At 33.9% G+C, this 17,443-nt stretch overlaps 1 protein-coding gene across 3 annotated transcripts in view; it reads right to left on the bottom strand.

Moving 5' to 3' along the window:
- LOC143222352 (RNA polymerase II elongation factor ELL-like) overlaps positions 1 to 17,443 on the bottom strand; it is a 63,766-nt gene that overhangs the window by 24,225 nt on the left and 22,098 nt on the right. For 2 of the 3 annotated variants that reach the window (XM_076448784.1, XM_076448782.1), the window contains exons 2-4: positions 16,650 to 16,697; positions 5,138 to 5,253; positions 1,062 to 1,178 (exon numbers count right to left, since the gene is read on the bottom strand). In XM_076448784.1, the coding sequence (XP_076304899.1) occupies positions 1,062 to 1,156 (95 nt within the window). In that variant the 5' untranslated portion in view covers positions 1,157 to 1,178; positions 5,138 to 5,253; positions 16,650 to 16,697. Of the gene's footprint in view, positions 1 to 1,061; positions 1,179 to 5,137; positions 5,254 to 10,930; positions 11,153 to 16,649; positions 16,698 to 17,443 lie in introns of those variants that run through there. The other variant, XM_076448783.1, reaches the window with a different exon arrangement.

Raw genomic sequence — 17,443 nt, 5'->3', positions numbered from 1 at the left:
TATTATATAAAATATTGAATTAATCCATTTACCTTTCTAATGATGAACCAGATAGATGATGACCTTGTGAAAAATTATTATATAAAATATTGAATTAATCCATTTACCTTTCTAATGATGAACCAGATAGATGATGACCTTGTGAAAAATTATTATATAAAATATTGAATTAATCCATTTACCTTTCTAATGATGAACCAGATAGATGATGACCTTGTGAAAAATTATTATATAAAATACTGAATTAATCCATTTACCTTTCTAATGATGAACCAGATAGATGATGACCTTGTGAAAAATTATTATATAAAATATTGAATTAATCCATTTACCTTTCTAATGATGAACCAGATAGATGATGACCTTGTGAAAAATTATTATATAAAATATTGAATTAATCCATTTACCTTTCTAATGATGAACCAGATAGATGATGACCTCGTGAGAAATGATTATATAAAATATTGAATTAATCCATTTACCTTTCTAATGATGAACCAGATAGATGATGACCTCGTGAGAAATGATTATATAAAATATTGAATTAATCCATTTACCTTTCTAATGATGAACCAGATAGATGATGACCTTGTGAAAAATTATTATATAAAATATTGAATTAATCCATTTACCTTTCTAATGATGAACCAGATAGATGATGACCTTGTGAAAAATTATTATATAAAATATTGAATTAATCCATTTACCTTTCTAATGATGAACCAGATAGATGATGACCTTGTGAAAAATTATTATATAAAATATTGAATTAATCCATTTACCTTTCTAATGATGAACCAGATAGATGATGACCTCGTGAGAAATGATTATATAAAATATTGAATTAATCCATTTACCTTTCTAATGATGAACCAGATAGATGATGACCTCGTGAGAAATGATTATATAAAATATTGAATTAATCCATTTACCTTTCTAATGATGAACCAGATAGATGATGACCTTATGAAGTCCACCTTTCTAATGATGAACCAGATAGATGATGATGACCTTGTGAAGTCCTTTATTAACTTTATAGACTACATATTAACAAAACTTACCAGTTTTTCTTGTTTTGTTGTTCAGCAAAAGCCATTTTATGTTTTGTTTTTTCATAGCTGTCTTCCGTGGCATGAATTTGCATCTTATGTAGCATGCTCCCCAGGGATTCTAAAGACCTAGGAAATTATTAAAACTTGTAAGTGCTATAATATTGTGTTTACTGTATTACACAACAGGCTAAGTGCTTTGTTTAAAGGATGTAGAAATGTTTTTACTTTGATAAAATATTTAAGTTAATAAGTTTTATGCTTGAAATATATATAAACATTTATTTGAAATTGAAACTTCATTATATATTCACAAAAACATTTTTCTAGAAATTTCCAGAACATGATATTCAATCAATTTTTTAATGAATTTAACCATGAAGTCAAAGTATAAATCAGGTTAAAAAAACAACAACAATTATTGAATTATTCATAATATTAGCTGTAAAACTCTTTCAGGATCAAATACTGATCAGACAACAGTTTATACCAACACTGCCCAGGTGTTTTGTTTCACAAATGAAAACAGCATTTGTCTGTGAACACCTAACTGCTATGTGGAAATCTTAGAAGCCTAACACTTTCTACCTGGTTTTTATCAGCAATGTACAGAGTTAGAAAGATATATGGCTATCATATACAACATATGGAAACAAGTTGAGATATTTCCATCTCTCACACACATTTACATATCAAATGAAAATTACTGAAACAGGAAGTCTCTGTATAAGTAAATTAATAACACATACAAGTTTCCTGTAAGCAACGTAAACTTATCTAAACTTTTTGCGTGCACGTGTCGCTTTTCAGGGTTTCTGTAATCAACAATTTGATGCACAAATAGATTCAAAAGATGTATAACAAATCTTATTGGTCCATATGAAAATCACTTGTAAATCTAGAGTTAATACAGCTACTACACAGTTGTAAAAATTGTTCCAACATTTGTACAGTTGTTTCAAACTGTTTAACTGTAAATTACTTGAAAGGATGCTACAACATGGAATGTTTTCATGACTCAACAATAATACACAAATGTGATCTATTTCTGATTCCATTTCAATCCAGGACTCAAACTGGGAATTCTCCAGTGTCTCTAAATGTAGAGAACTAGGGATAATCTATTAATTCCTTTATTTCAATTTAAATGTATATTCTTAATCTCAGTTTTAAATATGAAAATAAAATTTCCTTCAACCAGACTATTAAACAAATCCAAATAGGCATTCACGTTAAGTTACTTTCTTGACATCCATAAAAAACAAAGTACACAAAAATATCAATATGACATTAAAAGATAAATAATTATAGTTTTAAAGTGCATTTTTTGTATTTGTATACAGAGGTAAGTATTACTGGAAACACATTTTCTGTTTAGGAAAACGTTAACTTCCAAAACACACTTACCATCCATTGACAACATAGCTAGAATTGCACACTGAGAAGGTAAAGAGGCCATGCAGACATGATACATGCAGAAAAAATTTGTATAGAACAGGAGTGTACCAAGGTAAAAACTGGTACAAGTGGGGGAAACCACAAAACATCCAGAACAGGTATTCTCTTCACCTTGAACTTAGCTCTTATATCAAAGATGGAATAGAATACAAGTAATCATTAGTAAAAGCCAGCCCCAACCAGATATCCATGGTTACACAACTTGGTTTCCATTAAGGGAATTATGGTAACTCTACGTTGGTGGCTAGAGCTATTGGATCCCAGCATGTAGCCATAAGTGATGCATTTTGTATCACTGCAATCACAACAAGAGAGTAAGCAATACCTAAGAGGACAACCTTTCTCCTGCACCTAAAAAAGTCCAACAGACAACACACCAGGCTCTAAATGATGGGTTTACGTATGCCATACTCCAGAACTCACAGTCCAAAATTATGAACATTCATTTTTACTTCCCAACCATGCAGACAAGGAGCATTCTGCTTGGCCCTGGAATTAAGGATAGGACATGGCACCTGTGCTTAACAAAGAACCTAGAGCAGAACTACTTCACGTTTAGAATTATGAGGAGATAGTGAACCACCTTCCATGAAGAATAGATGAAACCAACACTGATCAAAGAGAAGGGCAATGTACTCCCTCAACCAAACAGCTTTGTGTCAAATTTGAACAGAATTATAAGTAGGGTCCTGTGGAAGCTAGTAAAACTTCTACTAACATCTGGGAATAACATTCAGGGACCGAATGAATGAAATATCACATTGGTAACAAAACAGATTTCCCTTGTCTGATAAAGAAGCCCATTTTGGTGGCATCTGAAGGGAAAATCTGAGCATTGTCCTGCTGACTGGCAGGATGAAGCCAGTTGTCCATATAATGATGTGGGTACAGGCCCAGGGAATGCAGGTGACAAAAAAAAACAACTCTGCAGAAAACATAAGGTCCTGAAACAAGACCAAAAGCAAGAGCTGAAACTGTAGCACCTCGTCCTTGTGGCCAAAAATGAAAAACCTCCAGGAAGATATTGCCATAGGAATATAGAGGTATGTGTCATTAACAATGAACTTGGTCATCCAGAGACCTGGTGCAAAATGCCATCATAATTTGAGAAAAGATTCCATTGTAAAGTGAGGAGGACCTAAAAATTGTTTGAGTCAAGACAGGTCGATGATTGGATGCCAATCTCCTATCTTCTTGGGTACAATGAATAAATGGGAATAAAATCCTAGAAGAATGGGATGACCTACCCTACTGCCTTTTTGACTAACAACTCTCTTTTGGCTTGGAAATGGAGTTCCACTCAATGTGGATCTGCTGGAGGTGATGATACAAATGAAATGATCAACCATGAATCCAGAACACGAAGTACCCATGGATCCTCGAGAATATGGACGGTCACTGTTGTGGTAACCAATAAACCTGAAAATTGAAGTAGGGGGAAGGGAAACACTACTGGTTAATACTTCCAAATCAGCACCAGAATGGCAAAAAGCCAATGATGATAAAGAATGTAAATGGGCTGTATCAATTCAGGATTCTAACACCTCTGGAACTCTAGCAAATGACATGGGATGAAGAGCTGTAATCCTCTTAGACTGTAAACAAACACCTTCAAACAAATCAGCCAGGAAATCAAAGGAAGAACTGAAGAAGACAATCTGACTGAGGTGTACAACAGCAAATTTCCCAACTCATCCTCAAATTTCTGAGGGAAACATTGAGAGACTTCAGACAAAAGTTGGGTTGAAGTACCTCAGGACAATCGTGACAGTAAGATGGATCCAAGATAACTGATCTGTTTAAAGTGATCATAGGTTTTAAACTAGACCCCCACAGGTCCAATGAAAATCAAAACAATCCTCCTGGTGGTGATAAGCCAAAGTATACTGATCTTACAAGTGTGGGGGACAAGGCATAACTGTGTCTGTCATGTAACTGAGCATGTCATAACTTGCTGTTCTTTCTGTTAAAAATGGAAGCTGAGATAAATGCAATAGGATAGATCCTCCAAAATCTCACAAACTCTAGTTTGTGGAAATGAGCTGAGGAGTGGTTGATCAAAATGATCCTCTGATGTGGCTGATCTAGTAAAAGAAAAAAATGGAAAAAGTGAGGTTCTCACCAGCCATTCCAAGATGACATGCAAAAGCTGCCTCAGAGACTACACATATAGGATTATAAAGTAAACGATCACAGACTTGAAAGATGCATGGGAACATGAACAACACTCTATTCTGTCCAAATTACTGACCAATAAATACAATGAAAAAAGAAACAGTACAGCCAAGGTTTCCAAACTTCCTCAACCAATAACCTACCTAAGCTGTTGGACAATGTTCTAGAATCTGTTCTTAACTGGAGCAGGAGTTATTGTAATATACTTCAACGAAGTCTAGTAGCATTTGTAAGTTTTGTTTGTTCAAAATTATTTTAAGATCAGCACTTTACAAATACTTTTAAAATAAGAATATATTTATGCTGCACTTTTCTCTCCAACACACCCCAATCCCTCTTGTAGCCCACCATTGGCTGTGATCCACAGTTTAAAAACCGTTGCTGTGTAGTACTACATACCATAGTCTTTAGTTATCAATGCACATCTTTTACTTATTATTTATAAATAAATATACCTTGATTTCTTCTGCTGAATGCATTCAAAGCTTCCTTGAGGATTATCATTCTCTGTGTTTGAAACAGTAAAACCAAACGAATGGCTGTCCTTGCTACTAACTGGGATGTTGATCACCTGAAAATAAACCACAATAAGGTAATATAATAATAGGTAGGTTAACAATAATTTAAAAATGTGAGGAAGAGAATTATTGACAGTGGAACACGTGTTTGGACACACTAATATTTTGTCGAATCCTGTAGTACATCCACATCACCAGTCATTCCCAGACTGTACTTTACTTAATACTCCAACTACCTGACTTTAGAATACAGTTCTACTTCAAGTGGGTTTCTCGTCATCACAAAATAGTAATATTCTAGTAATGATCAACTGTAATGCTTCTCCATATGGTTGCTAAAGAAAGAATGATAAGCAAATACCTTCAGATAAACTGCTGTATTCTCTTGTAGGGTACAGCAAAAAAATAATAAAACAAACAAGTTAAGACAGTTTAGTGATGTTTGCTTGTTACTTAAACACTTGAAAGAAGATTGACAACTGAAATTTCAGGAAAAATTTGTTAAAATTAATTGATGTTTATATAAACAAAGATAATTCATGATTTATATGAATGAAGTATATCATTTGCACTCCAGCTTGATTTGAGGAGAATATAAATTACATGTATTATGTACTGAATTTGGAAAGAGAGTTCCGTTCATGACAGCAGAGCAACTGAATACTTTAAACTAAAAGCCAAACAAGACTGTTTCATCATAAACTACCTTCATTTTCATACATCCTGACCAAGATGTATGTGGTGTTCAATAACCATCTTATTTCAAGATGTATAAAATATCAGAGTGTAATGACTTAACAGCATGTGATCTAGAATCCTAGAATGAAATCCCCTGGAAAAATCACAAATGACAACTGAAGTTTCAGTCACTTTCAAATGAACAATAGCAGATTTTAAATATCACATCTTACTCTGCAGTTGTTTATAGTAGTGGAAACATATAAAATCACAAAACACACAAGTTCATTCCACAACATTTTCATATACTTACACTAGCACATACAACTGTAAAAATAAAATACTAGCAGTATTTTAAACCTATTATTTGTTCCTAAAAACTAATAGAAGTGTCTTTGCAATTATCAATCACTAAATAATATGTTTATATTACTTTAACACTGTTTCCCTCTTATAAATATTCAATTTAAATTTTTATTCAAATGGTTAAAAATTAGTATTGAAGGTGATACAAGAGATTAGCTAACTTTCCTAGCAATGTTTTCTGTCCTTAGCAATATTAAGATTGGTCCTGATTATGAAGAAAAACATGACTTCTATAAATCGAGGACGTTCCTTAAAGCACCAGCTTTCAACATCAAGCGTGCACATCTATTAGGAGAACTTGCTCAAAAAATTTGTTTGTTTTAAAGTTCACATCCATTGTAGTTGTTTCTTTTATATTAATTTATCTGTTTTATTATTAAAATCATGTACCTTCAGAATAAACCACACAGTAAACATATCTGTTTTCTTAATTTTGGACAAAGCTACACAAGTGCTTTCTGCACCAGCCGTCCCTAATTTAGCAGTGTAAGGCTAGAGGGAAGGCAGTCATCACCACCCACTGCCAACTCTTAGGCTACTCTTTTACCAATTACTACTGGGATTGATCATACATTATAAAGTCCCCATGACTAAAAGGGTGGGCATGTTTGATGGGATGAGAATTTAAAACTACGGTCTTCAAAATGCGAGTCCAGCACCCTTACCCCACCTGACCACGCTGGGCCTACTCAAAGGAAATATAAAGGTTACATTGAAATAGTTCAGAAACAAAAATTTGGGAATATTATTTAAGAAAATATAGAAATCACATTCTACAGATACTGTCTTCAGTAAAACTTAGTGTGATACAAAACCTAACAGCAATCAAACAAACATTAGGTACACTTCAGAGATCTTACCGTAGCCATGACACCAGCAACGTAACTACTTAAAACAAAACCATTAATGATACAAAACTGCATAAATGAAAACATTCATTATCCAAAAAGCACGTGGGATGTGAGAACAACTACAAGCAACGTGAACGTTTACAGTATATCTGTATGATTACAAAAAATACCACCACAGACACAAACAGTATATCTGTATGATTACAAAAAATAACACCACAGACACAAACAGTATATCTGTATGATTACAAAAAATAACACTACAGACACAAACAGTATATCTGTATGATTACATAAAATACCACCAGACACAAACAGTATATCTGTATGATTACAAAAAATACCACCAGACACAAACAGTATATCTGTATGATTACATAAAATACCACCAGACACAAACAGTATATCTGTATGATTACAAAAAATAACACCACAGACACAAACAGTATATCTGTATGATTACATAAAATAACACCACAGACACAAACAGTATATCTGTATGATTACATAAAATACCACCACAGACACAAACAGTACTTCCCGTAAAAGTCTGTCTGCAAATAAATCATTACCACAACCAGCAAAATCACCTTCTATGGATAAAAACATTCAAAGAAGCTGTCACAATCAAAACCAGTGAAATCACCATGTCCTATATGTCTACAGAAGAGTCATTAAGAATATGAGCTGCAAGACATTGTTCTGCACTTGTCTGCATACAATGAAATAACTCCATTGAACACTTATCAATGAGTTAACATAACCTTATACATTCATTTCTCTAAAAGAATTCCTTCAACATTAAAATCTGTTTATTCGATTCATAATTATGCTTTTCACATTACACGCATTGAATAATATATTATAGACACTAAACCAACGTGTAGAACTTCATGTAATAACTTGAAATTAGTAACTCTGCCAGAAATTATTACACAAACATTAACTTTAATGAATGTTTGAATTGTTTACACTTGCACATATCAAAAATTTAATGTTGTTTCCTGAACTTGTGCTAATGTTTTCAACACATTTTTCACAGCTGCTAGAGAAATCTGGAGCATGTAGTGTGGAACTGTGATTCATACTTCAGGAAAAAATTCTTTGTTCATTTTCCAGGTCAAGAAACAAGAATGTATGGAGATATACATCTACCTGAAGCTCAGTATTCAAACAAACAAAACAAGATAAACATAAACAGGAAATAAACCATTTAAAAAATTTATATGTTTTATATGCAACCCTCCTGTCTGAAAACAAAAATTTCACATAAAATTCAAAAATACAGTATTAGATAATACCATTAATACAGTCTAAAATACAGTATTAGATAATACCATTAATACAGTTCAAAATACAGTATTAGATAAGACCATCAATACAGTTTTCTTTGCTTTAGTACAGTCAACTGCATCCTACAAATATTATTGTTAGTATTTCCTTATGTCAACTCTGAATGCTATTTTCATTCACTCTAATTTCATACAGAGAAATACAACCAAAAATATTTTAGTCCACAAAACATTTCAAAAAAGCCTTGACACGACATAATTTCCAGTTAAAACAAGTCCTCAGATTCATATTCACACTTATATTACATTCAACTTAGGTGTAACATATAACTATTAATATGATACCTAAATTAAAAAAATTTCTTTATTATAAAATATTTTCCTTTCTTTCTATGCAACCAAACTATTTTAAGGTGACTTCCAATAATTTATTGTACACTTCAAATAATCCTAATTTTACAACTTCAAAAGTAAAGAACAAATATACATTTCTTTTTTGTCTTTGTAGATTATTATAGAATTAGTGTATTAAAGTGTTGAGTTTTATCACATTAAAAATGTACAGACCCAAAACAATGGATAAATTTTTATCTGTTTCAAATCACTTGGATAAAATAGTAATGCAGTTTTACCAGAATGAATCTGAATGTCCGTTAACAAATACTCCAAGAACAATTTTGCATAAAATACCATAAAAATTAACCTACTGAGTGCTGATTAACCATACAGGTTATATCTTGCAAAACTTCTGCACTTTTCTCAAGCAGTCACAGTCCAAGGGTTAAAGCCAGCACACCATAAAGCATTGGTACTGTATATTCTTTCTATTTAAAGCTACAACTTTTATAAGCTTTACCTGTTTAAGACTGAACAAAAATATTTACATATTACGTGTATGAAATACGATGGTAACAGATTTCTTATGAAATAAGATCGAACATTTACTAAAAATGTACACATTTTTCAATGTTAGAGGTTTTACCCTGGAAAACTATATCCAAGATTATAACAGTTAAAATCACTTTTACTGATATATGGAGTATAAACTTAAACTACAGAGTATGATTTTCAGTATCATGCAACAAAATCGTCACCACACAGAAGTAAATAAAACAAACATTATGTTAGTTATGTTATAATGGCTGATGAAACAAAGAAAACAACTGGTAGTTATAATGGCTGATGAAACAAAGAACCCAACTGGTAGTTATAATGGCTGGTGAAACAAAGAACACAACTGGTAGTTATAATGGCTGATGAAACAAACATAACTGGTAGTTATAATGGCTGGTGAAACAAAGAACACAACTGGTAGTTATAATGGCTGGTGAAACAAAGAACACAACTGGTAGTTATAATGGCTGGTGAAACAAAGAACACAACTGGTAGTTATAATGGCTGATGAAACAAACATAACTGGTAGTTATAATGGCTGATGAAACAAACATAACTGGTAGTTATAATGGCTGATGAAACAAAGAACATAACTGGTAGTTATAATGGCTGATGAAACAAAGAACATAACTGGTGGTTATAATGGCTGACATTTTATTAAATATTTCAAAGTAAAAAAACAACAACAAAAACAAAATGAAATTTATTGATTTTACAATGACAATGAGTATAAAATGTAATTTTATGAATGAAATAACTCGACATTCAAGTGTGCATTTCTGAACAACCCAGTAAAATTGGTCAACAAATGAATTTTGTTTTGGAAATAGCCAGACAATAACATCCACAACGGAAAACATTTTTTTATATTCAAAAACTTGCATCACTCAGCAACTAACTCCTCGGCTGACTAAAGTACACGTTAATTATTTTTATGACTATTATCTTCAAGGATACGATTCTACATCTCATGATAGAAACACGCGACGTTACACTTGAATTTATAATCAATTGATATACTACATAATTAAAATTGTTCTAAAAAACCAATTATTAGAAACAAATATACATATATATATATATATAAACCTCAAATAAATATCAGAAAACCATTTTTACAAAAATGAACCACAGATACCTGTGAAAAATCTTAGAAAATACTAACAATGTGTATTAATGTAAAAATGAATCTATGAAACACAGGGATTGCTGTTCAGACACAATACTTTACAACAACCAAATCAATAATATATTTCACACAAAGTTCTTCACTATCACAAATCTGAAAACTGAATCATATCAACTTCACCAAGATTAAAGTACAACAGATAAGCCCCAAACTTTTTCCTACAAACCAGCTACCTCAGATTACCATAACAGGCACAAGAAAAAGGGCCATGGCTTAAATCACTACAGACATGTCCTAAATGTTAACAGACCAGTTATTATACAACGACAACAACATGTACAAGCATAAAAAATAGATTATGCAGAAATCACAATGAAAAAAACTCTCCAAGTAATCTATAAAAAACAGAAATCAGTGTATCATGAGATCATTTCTTTTAATATGAAACTTTTAGTCTACATGTACCATCCAAACTTATGAATTACTATACCAATTAATATACAAATTATAAAATACTTACCCCCACACGCACAACTTGTTATTAGCATTTAGGTGCCAAAATATTTCTATTATTGTTACATGGTACGATTTTTTTTGTTAATATGCATTACTTAGGATAGCAAGTTTTTAATTGTAATAACTTTTACATAAATTTGCAACAAACATGATTCGTCACTCTTTCAAACTCTAGCACTGATCACATCATTCTTCTTTCAGCCCTTTTATCCACCTTTTATACCATAGATATCTTATGAAAGATATCCTTTTATATCAAGTTTTATAACAAAGAAGTTTAAAAGTTAAATAAAATCACACATCTGAGAAATTAATTAGAAACACGATTCTCCTCTCAATATTCCAAAAACAAACAACCTTCTAACAAAGATGGAAGGTGATCTTCACGTATGAAGGTTAAAGTTCAATGAAGAGATTCGATTACCACAGAACAAACTTGTTAAAATTTTCTGAAAACCTTGAGACATCATACATGCTAAAGTATATTTTTCACAGCAGTTTTAATCTGAAAAACTTGCAGTTTCAAGGTTAAGAACATCCACGTATTCATCTTTGTAATTTTTAACCTAGTGCCAAATTATCAAATTACAGTTGCAACACATACGATCAAGACAGATACCAACAAACAATTACTATGAATCTTACAATTCTCACTGGTCATCAAGTGTCTCAACGTGGTTTGCACACATATAATTGGAAGATAAATATTCGTTACTTCAATACAAATTACTACTTTGACTATAACCACTTTCCTCAAGAACCACACTTTCACCCTGTATTTGTATTATTACTAAATATACATCTTTCTCAATTCAAAATATATGTGTTTTTTCCTCCACAAATAAAATGTTTGGCATTAAACTCATAGTTTTGTTTAAACACACACACACAAAAAACTATATTCAACATATCATGTTACATATACAATGGAAAGCATTTCTTGCAGGATGGAATTCTAGCCTGTTACACTGGGAGTGATATATAACCAAACATGTTCCAATAATAACAATCTGTTTTTGATTGATTGTTTGGTTGATTTAGTGTTTTATGACACAAAGCAGCTAGGCTGTCTGCATTGCAGGTATAGAAGATTTAGTGTTTTATGGCACAAAGCAGTTTGGCTGTCTGCACTACAGGTATAGAAGATTTAGTGTTTTATGGCACAAAGCAGCTAGACTGTCTGCACCACAGGTATAGAAGATTTAGTGTTTTATGGCACAAAGCAGTTTGGCTGTCTGCACTACAGGTATAGAAGATTTAGTGTTTTATGGCACAAAGCAGCTAGACTGTCTGCACTACAGGTATAAAAGATTTAGTGTTTTATAGCACAAAGCAGTTTGGCTGTCTGCACTACAGGTATAGAAGATTTAGTGTTTTATGGCACAAAGCAGCTAGACTGTCTGCACTACAGGTATAAAAGATTTAGTGTTTTATAGCACAAAGGAGCTAGACTATCTGAACTACAGGTATAGAAGATTTAGTGTTTTATGGCACAAAGCAGCTAGGCTGTCTGCACTGCAGGTATAGAAAATTTAGTGTTTTATAGCACAAAGCAGTTTGGCTGTCTGCACTACAGGTATAGAAGATTTAGTGTTTTATGGCACAAAGCAGCTAGACTGTCTGCACTACAGGTATAGAAGATTTAGTGTTTTATAGCACAAAAGAGCTAGACTATCTGAACTACAGGTATAGAAGATTTAGTGTTTTATAGCACAAAAGAGCTAGACTATCTGAACTACAGGTATAGAAGATTTAGTGTTTTATAGCACAAAGCAGCTTGCTGTCTGTATTATAGGTATAGAAGATTTCGTGTTTTATGGCACAAAGCAGCTTGGCTGTCTGCACTACAGGTATAGAAGATTTAGTGTTTTATGGCACAAAGCAGCTAGGCTGTCTGCACTACAGGTATAGAAGATTTAGTGTTTTATGGCACAAAGCAGCTAGGCTGTCTGCACTACAGGTACAGAAGATTTAGTGTTTTATGGCACAAAGCAGCTTGGCTGTCTGCACTACAGGTATAGAAGATTTCGTGTTTTATAGCACAAAGCAGCTTGGCTGTCTGCACTATAGGTATAGAAGATTTCGTGTTTTATAGCACAAAGCAGCTTGGCTGTCTGCACTACAAGTATAGAAGATTTAGTGTTTTATAGCACAAAGCAGCTTGGCTGTCTGCACTACAGGTATAGAAGATTTAGTGTTTTATAGCACAAAGCAGCTTGGCTGTCTGCACTACAGGTATAGAAGATTTAGTGTTTTATAGCACAAAGCAGCTTGGCTGTCTGCACTACAGGTATAGAAGATTTAGTGTTTTATAGCACAAAGCAGCTTGGCTGTCTGCACTACAGGTACAGAAGATTTAGTGTTTTATAGCACAAAGCAGCTTGGCTGTCTGCACTACAGGTACAGAAGATTTAGTGTTTTATAGCACAAAGCAGCTTGGCTGTCTGCACTACAGGTATAGAAGATTTAGTGTTTTATAGCACAAAGCAGCTAGGCTGTCTGCACTACAGGTACAGAAGATTTAGTGTTTTATAGCACAAAGCAGCTTGGCTGTCTGCACTACAGGTACAGAAGATTTAGTGTTTTATAGCACAAAGCAGCTAGGCTATCTGCACTACAGGTATAGAAGATTTAGTGTTTTGTGGCACAGAGCAGCTAGGCTGTCTGCACTACAGGTACAGAAGATTTAGTGTTTTATAGCACAAAGCAGCTTGGCTGTCTGCACTACAGGTACAGAAGATTTAGTGTTTTATAGCACAAAGCAGCTAGGCTATCTGCACTACAGGTATAGAAGATTTAGTGTTTTGTGGCACAAAGCAGCTAGGCTGTCTGCACTACAGGTATAGAAGATTTAGTGTTTTATAGCACAAAGCAGCTTGGCTGTCTGCACTACAGGTATAGAAGATTTAGTGTTTTATAGCACAAAGCAGCTTGGCTGTCTGCACTACAGGTATAGAAGATTTAGTGTTTTGTGGCACAGAGCAGCTAGGCTGTCTGCACTACAGGTACAGAAGATTTAGTGTTTTATAGCACAGAGCAGCTTGGCTGTCTGCACTACAGGTACAGAAGATTTAGTGTTTTATAGCACAAAGCAGCTTGGCTGTCTGCACTACAGGTATAGAAGATTTAGTGTTTTGTGGCACAGAGCAGCTAGGCTGTCTGCACTACAGGTACAGAAGATTTAGTGTTTTGTGGCACAGAGCAGCTAGGCTGTCTGCACTACAGGTACAGAAGATTTAGTGTTTTATAGCACAAAGCAGCTTGGCTGTCTGCACTACAGGTATAGAAGATTTAGTGTTTTGTGGCACAGAGCAGCTAGGCTGTCTGCACTACAGGTATAGAAGATTTAGTGTTTTATAGCACAAAGCAGCTTGGCTGTCTGCACTACAGGTATAGAAGATTTAGTGTTTTGTGGCACAGAGCAGCTAGGCTGTCTGCACTACAGGTACAGAAGATTTAGTGTTTTGTGGCACAGAGCAGCTAGGCTGTCTGCACTACAGGCACAGAAGATTTAGTGTTTTATAGCACAAAGCAGCTTGGCTGTCTGCACTACAGGTATAGAAGATTTAGTGTTTTGTGGCACAGAGCAGCTAGGCTGTCTGCACTACAGGTATAGAAGATTTAGTGTTTTATGGCACAGAGCAGCTAGGCTGTCTGCACTACAGGTATAGAAGATTTAGTGTTTTGTGGCACAGAGCAGCTAGGCTGTCTGCACTACAGGTACAGAAGATTTAGTGTTTTATAGCACAAAGCAGCTAGGCTGTCTGCACTACAGGTATAGAAGATTTAGTGTTTTATAGCACAAAGCAGCTAGGCTGTCTGCACTACAGGTATAGAAGATTTAGTGTTTTATAGCACAAAGCAGCTAGGCTGTCTGCACTACAGGTATAGAAGATTTAGTGTTTTATAGCACAAAGCAGCTAGGCTGTCTGCACTACAGGTACAGAAGATTTAGTGTTTTATAGCACAAAGCAGCTTGGCTGTCTGCACTACAGGTATAGAAGATTTAGTGTTTTATAGCACAAAGCAGCTAGGCTGTCTGCACTACAGGTATAGAAGATTTAGTGTTTTATAGCACAAAGCAGCTTGGCTGTCTGCACTACAGGTATAGAAGATTTAGTGTTTTATAGCACAAAGCAGCTTGGCTGTCTGCACTACAGGTATAGAAGATTTAGTGTTTTATAGCACAAAGCAGCTTGGCTGTCTGCACTACAGGTATAGAAGATTTAGTGTTTTATAGCACAAAGCAGCTTGGCTGTCTGCACTACAGGTATAGAAGATTTAGTGTTTTATAGCACAAAGCAGCTAGGCTGTCTGCACTACAGGTATAGAAGATTTAGTGTTTTATAGCACAAAGCAGCTTGGCTGTCTGCACTACAGGTACAGAAGATTTAGTGTTTTATAGCACAAGACAGCTACTCTATCTGCACCAAACATCCGTAAAAAGTTAAAGTAAATTTAGTAAAATTCATAAAAGGAAATTAAGGTAAAGCAAAATAAAGTTTAAAAAAATATATAAACAGCACAAAACCAATGTTTACGACTAGTCTACAACGTTAAGAGAAAAACTACAGTAATTCAAGTTGTAAAGGACTTTCTGTAGCATAACTATAATTATAATAACTCACCAGGAAGACTAACAGGTAAGTACAAAAACCACTGTCAGTCATCTGAAGTTGGCCTTTCCAGTCCTGGTTCTAAGTTATTTTACATTATGGCCATTTTCAGAAAGTAAACTTATAAAAGTTTTAAAAGACTTCTAGCATAATTTTAATAATAACTCACCAGGATAACTAACAGGTAGCTCAAAGAGCAGTTAGTCACCTGAAGTTGGCCTTTCCAGTCCTGATTTCAAGTCACTTAATATTACCTCCATTTTATAATTTCAAATCAAACAAGATGGACTTTGATTCTTAAAAGAGAATCACATTAAAAAAAGATTTGTTTTCAAATTAGTAAATAAATACATGATGTTTACAACACAGATAAAACAGAAATAAGACATTCTTCTCATGTGTTATATCCCATTATAATTCTGACTCGACAGATAAGAAGACGTTTCGTGCCCTATTATAATTCTGACTCAACATATGAGGCTATTTTATGCCCTATTATAGTTCTGACTCAACATATAAGAGACCATTTTATGCCCTATTATAATTCTGACTCGACATATAAGAGGCCATTTTATGCCTTATTATAATTCTGACTCGACAGATAAGGGGGCATTTTATGCCCTATTATAATTCTGACTTGACATATAAGAGGATGTTTTATGCCCTATTACAAGTCTGACTTGGAGATAAGGGGACATTTTATGCCCTATTATAATTCTAACTCGACAGATAAGAGGATGTTTTATGCCCTATTACAAGTCTGACTCGGAGATAAGGGGACGTTTTTGCCATTTAATTACAAAACAGTGTTTACTTAAAATAATGTGCTATTCCTATTATATCTGCAAAAAACATCAATATCTTGTTATTCTGAAAAATTATTTTCAATGACAAACTGTACTCTGTAAGATACTCGTGAATGAAAATCTAATTAAAAACACCCAAAAGAAATCTTACCATTATGCAATTCTTGTTTTTATATAATCTAAGATAATCTCACTTAAAGACAAGATAACGTATTAAATACTGTCTTATTAAAAACTGCCTCTGAATGGAAAACTTTAGTGAATAAAAAACTCGTGCATTAGGAACAAAGGCTGTACTCACCCCATGGTTAGCTTCAAACTGAACTGTTGGTTTCTGAACACTGCTACCCTGAAAGACGTGAAGGAATACATTTCAGAATTTTTCAGTGAAAACTCTCAAAATACACCGTCAACTTAATACACACTTTAGGTAATAAAACACACACGAACACGTAAAACTTGTTATTTATTTCACTGATCACAACTAATACAACTGGTAAACACAACTGGTAATGTATTATTCGTTACAGTTGAAATCACTAATTCTTGACAATGAGTGAATTAATAATTTTTTTGTGTTATACCTCTCAATATTAACGAGATCACAGATTACACATTCACTCCACTAATACACAAACTGATGAACAGATGAGTTTGAATGGGTGACAGTGATGTTAACAAATATAAGTATCCATAAGTTAACATTTTCTTAAACTGAAAATGTATTTCCGAGAGATACTTGCCTCCTCCCACAGATAGCTTTTCCCAATTAGCAATGCCTTCTATTAGTGAAAATTGTCAACACTTGCCTTCCAGCTGCTGCATCTGTAAACCCACATGATAATGATCATGTAGCAGCTCTTCACCAATAGGTGTGAAACCACTCCTATTTTGACCAGCACCTTCTACACAGTTGCACTTGTCAGTCACTTTGAGATTGGTCAGAAGACCTACACCACATATCGTGAGAACGGTGGGTGGGAAACGTGAATAGAGAGACAGTAGTAAGGACCACAAACCTGAATGCATTGGACATTTTTCATCCAGTCTGCAGTAGAAGAGGGGATACCAACCAGAATACATGAGATGATTTGC

Source organism: Tachypleus tridentatus, chromosome 8 (assembly GCF_004210375.1).
Source record: "Tachypleus tridentatus isolate NWPU-2018 chromosome 8, ASM421037v1, whole genome shotgun sequence".
NCBI classification, from domain to species: Eukaryota; Metazoa; Arthropoda; class Merostomata; order Xiphosura; family Limulidae; genus Tachypleus; species Tachypleus tridentatus.
Note: the sequence above shows the minus strand (reverse complement) of the source record. Positions and strands in the feature narration are given on the sequence as shown.